This window comes from Camelina sativa, chromosome 9 (assembly GCF_030686135.1).
Source record: "Camelina sativa cultivar CO46 ecotype springtype chromosome 9, ASM3068613v1".
NCBI classification, from domain to species: domain Eukaryota; kingdom Viridiplantae; phylum Streptophyta; class Magnoliopsida; order Brassicales; family Brassicaceae; genus Camelina; species Camelina sativa.
The window spans coordinates 3498719-3501172 of record NC_141888.1 but is presented as its reverse complement, the minus strand read 5'-3'; the positions used below and the strand labels follow the sequence as shown (position 1 = coordinate 3501172).

The 2454-nt window shown below is 34.5% G+C and overlaps 1 protein-coding gene across 1 annotated transcript; it reads right to left on the bottom strand.

Annotated features, from left to right (window-relative positions):
- Nucleotides 1-279: 279 nt before the first annotated feature.
- Nucleotides 280-1478, bottom strand: LOC104710331 (protein MIZU-KUSSEI 1). Its single transcript, XM_010426913.3, has one exon. The coding sequence runs from the start codon at nt 1350-1352 to the stop codon at nt 543-545; it is 810 nt and encodes a 269-aa protein (XP_010425215.1). The 5' UTR covers nt 1353-1478; the 3' UTR covers nt 280-542.
- Between the last annotated feature and the right edge of the window lie 976 nt (nt 1479-2454).

Sequence of the window (2454 nt, the reverse complement as noted above, 5' to 3'; positions counted from 1 at the left end):
TTTTAATTATCTTTTATAAACCTACATCAACATGTAAAATAGTATGTAATTTAGTGATTTCAAACGGTTCAAACCGGTAAAATTAAAATCAACAATAGAAAAAAACCAATCAACACATAATTCCAATAAGATTATCAAGCGCTGTTTGCTCTGTTTAACATTGCCGGATTCTAAGATAAATCTGTCTATCAGTTTTTTTTTTTTTTTTTTTTTTTTTGTACCGTCGGTTTAATCAAACTGTTTGTCAACCGACACCCATTTTTTGGAATGTAATTACACTTTGTTTTAAATACGACCAATTTTTTTTAAAAGAAGAAAAGATTCATCTATATTACATTGCTTCTAGTTCTAGTCTTCTAGATAACAATTTCACCTTTTGATCACAAATCTTTTGGAACATCATTAAAGATAAATTCCAATATGACAAGTTGAACATCATCATTTAAACAAAAGCCCAAAATCAAAAACACATTCTTAAATTGGTCAAATATTACCTTCTTAATCATATACTACTAATCTTATCTTATATTCTTTTTTCCCACTTAAACCCTTAGAAAATACACACTAAGCTCAGGTCCACCAATTGACACATCAGGGTTCATCATGTAAAACGCCTCGGAGTCTCTCGACCCGATAACCCGCTCGAACCGGGCTCTCATATACATGAGCTCACCTTTCTCGGACCCAACCGCTCCATTCCCTTCTTCTTCCACCGTCGTCGTCGTCGCCGCCGGTAAAACTCCGGCACCCATTGTTATAGGCCCGACCGCCTTCAACACCTTCCACTCCGCTTCTCCACACTCTTTCCTCGCCGCGTAACCACATTTCTTACCGTTACAATACGTTCTCCACGTTGACTCTTCCAAAAGCTTCTTCTTCGTATCCGTCTTAAACGCCGCCGTTTCCAGCGCGATTCTCACTAGCCCTGAAGCCATCTCACGTACGAGAACGCTCGTGGGAGTTGGTAACTGGATCAAAACCGCGGGTAAACGGGTCGGGTCATCTTGTACGGCGAAGTACACGTGTCCACGGCGGTTACCGAATAAAGTACCCACGACCCGGAAACCCAGACCGGAGTTAGAGAACCCGAGAGCGTAACGGATCTTTTCGAGAGTCTTTTTCTTTTTTTTCTTCTTCATCATCTGTTGGGTACTGAACTGATCCGGACGGGTCGGGTCAGAGGAGAAGTTGAAACGGGTCAAGATTTTCTCTTCGTTGTGGTTGTAATCGTCGTCTTCTTCTTCCTCTTCTTCGTCGTCGTCTTCTTGAACTTTCTTCTTCTTCCAGTTGAAGTAACGTTTAGAAAGAGAGAATGAAGAGTCGAGAGAAGTGTTGGCTAAGATTGACTTCATGATCTCTTTTAAATGAATATACAAAACTTTTTGTTTCTTTCTTGGAACTGAGACTTGAATTGAATGAAGTTTGGACTCTCATGTGTTCTCTTATATTGATCTTTAATGGAATTTTTTAATGTTTTTTGTGGGGACTGATTTGATTTAACTATTTAATTTTTAAATTACATTTTTATAGAAATTATATTTGACCTTTTGTATTATCTCTCTGTCATTTCTACTGTTTTCACTTTTCTATTTCTTTTTTGGACTGTTTCACGTATGATTATTTTATTGAGGTGGATATATTTCACGTATGAACCTTTGTTCAATAATTAACTACATTTTTAAGCTAATATTTGAAGATTTTACTGTTTTATGTCATTTCTACTGTTTTATTTTCAAATTTTAATATATCCACCAAATTCATGTATTTTAATAATATATTTTCTGTCGTAGCTTTATAATTTCACACGTTTGAGTCTTTCTTTTATTCAATGTATATTCATAATGTAACGTTATGTTTAAAACTATAAATGCTAACATGCAAGAGAATGTAAAGATATGGGCACTTGACTAATTTATGAATCAACTAAAGATAAAAATAGTCCCGTTTCCTTGAACTTTAAAGAATTTTTTTATATTATCATAAATTAAAATTAGAAATATTGGTCTGCAGAGCTAAAGAATTATTTTAGAGGTTGTGTTAATTAAAGAGAAAGATTGATGCGAAAGGAGATAGAAAAAAGAAAAGGAAGAGAGGAGGAAGGTGAGCAGCCACCACCTAACCGTAGATTAAGGACTGTCTTCATTGGGACTTATGAATAAGACACATCATACACCAAATCGACATTTACAATTTGTCTTTCATACACACACACACCCTATATACATATATAGGTTTTGAGTTCTGACTAAATAAAAATTGTGGATAAAAGAGGAAAAGAATAGGAAAAGTTTTTCATTCACTCAATATAAAGTACAAGTAACTTCTATCTTTTACTCTATTTTGTCAAATTTTTTCATCACTTCAAAGATGTTCCTTTGTAACAGCAAAAAAAATAAAACACAACACTAAAATATTGTTACAACAAGATGTAGATAAATAACTACGATTGGTAAG

Excerpts from the sequence above, each read along its gene's own strand:
- LOC104710331 (XM_010426913.3), bottom strand. The coding sequence starts at position 1,352 with ATGAAGTCAATCTTAGCCAACACTTCTCTCGACTCTTCATTCTCTCTT.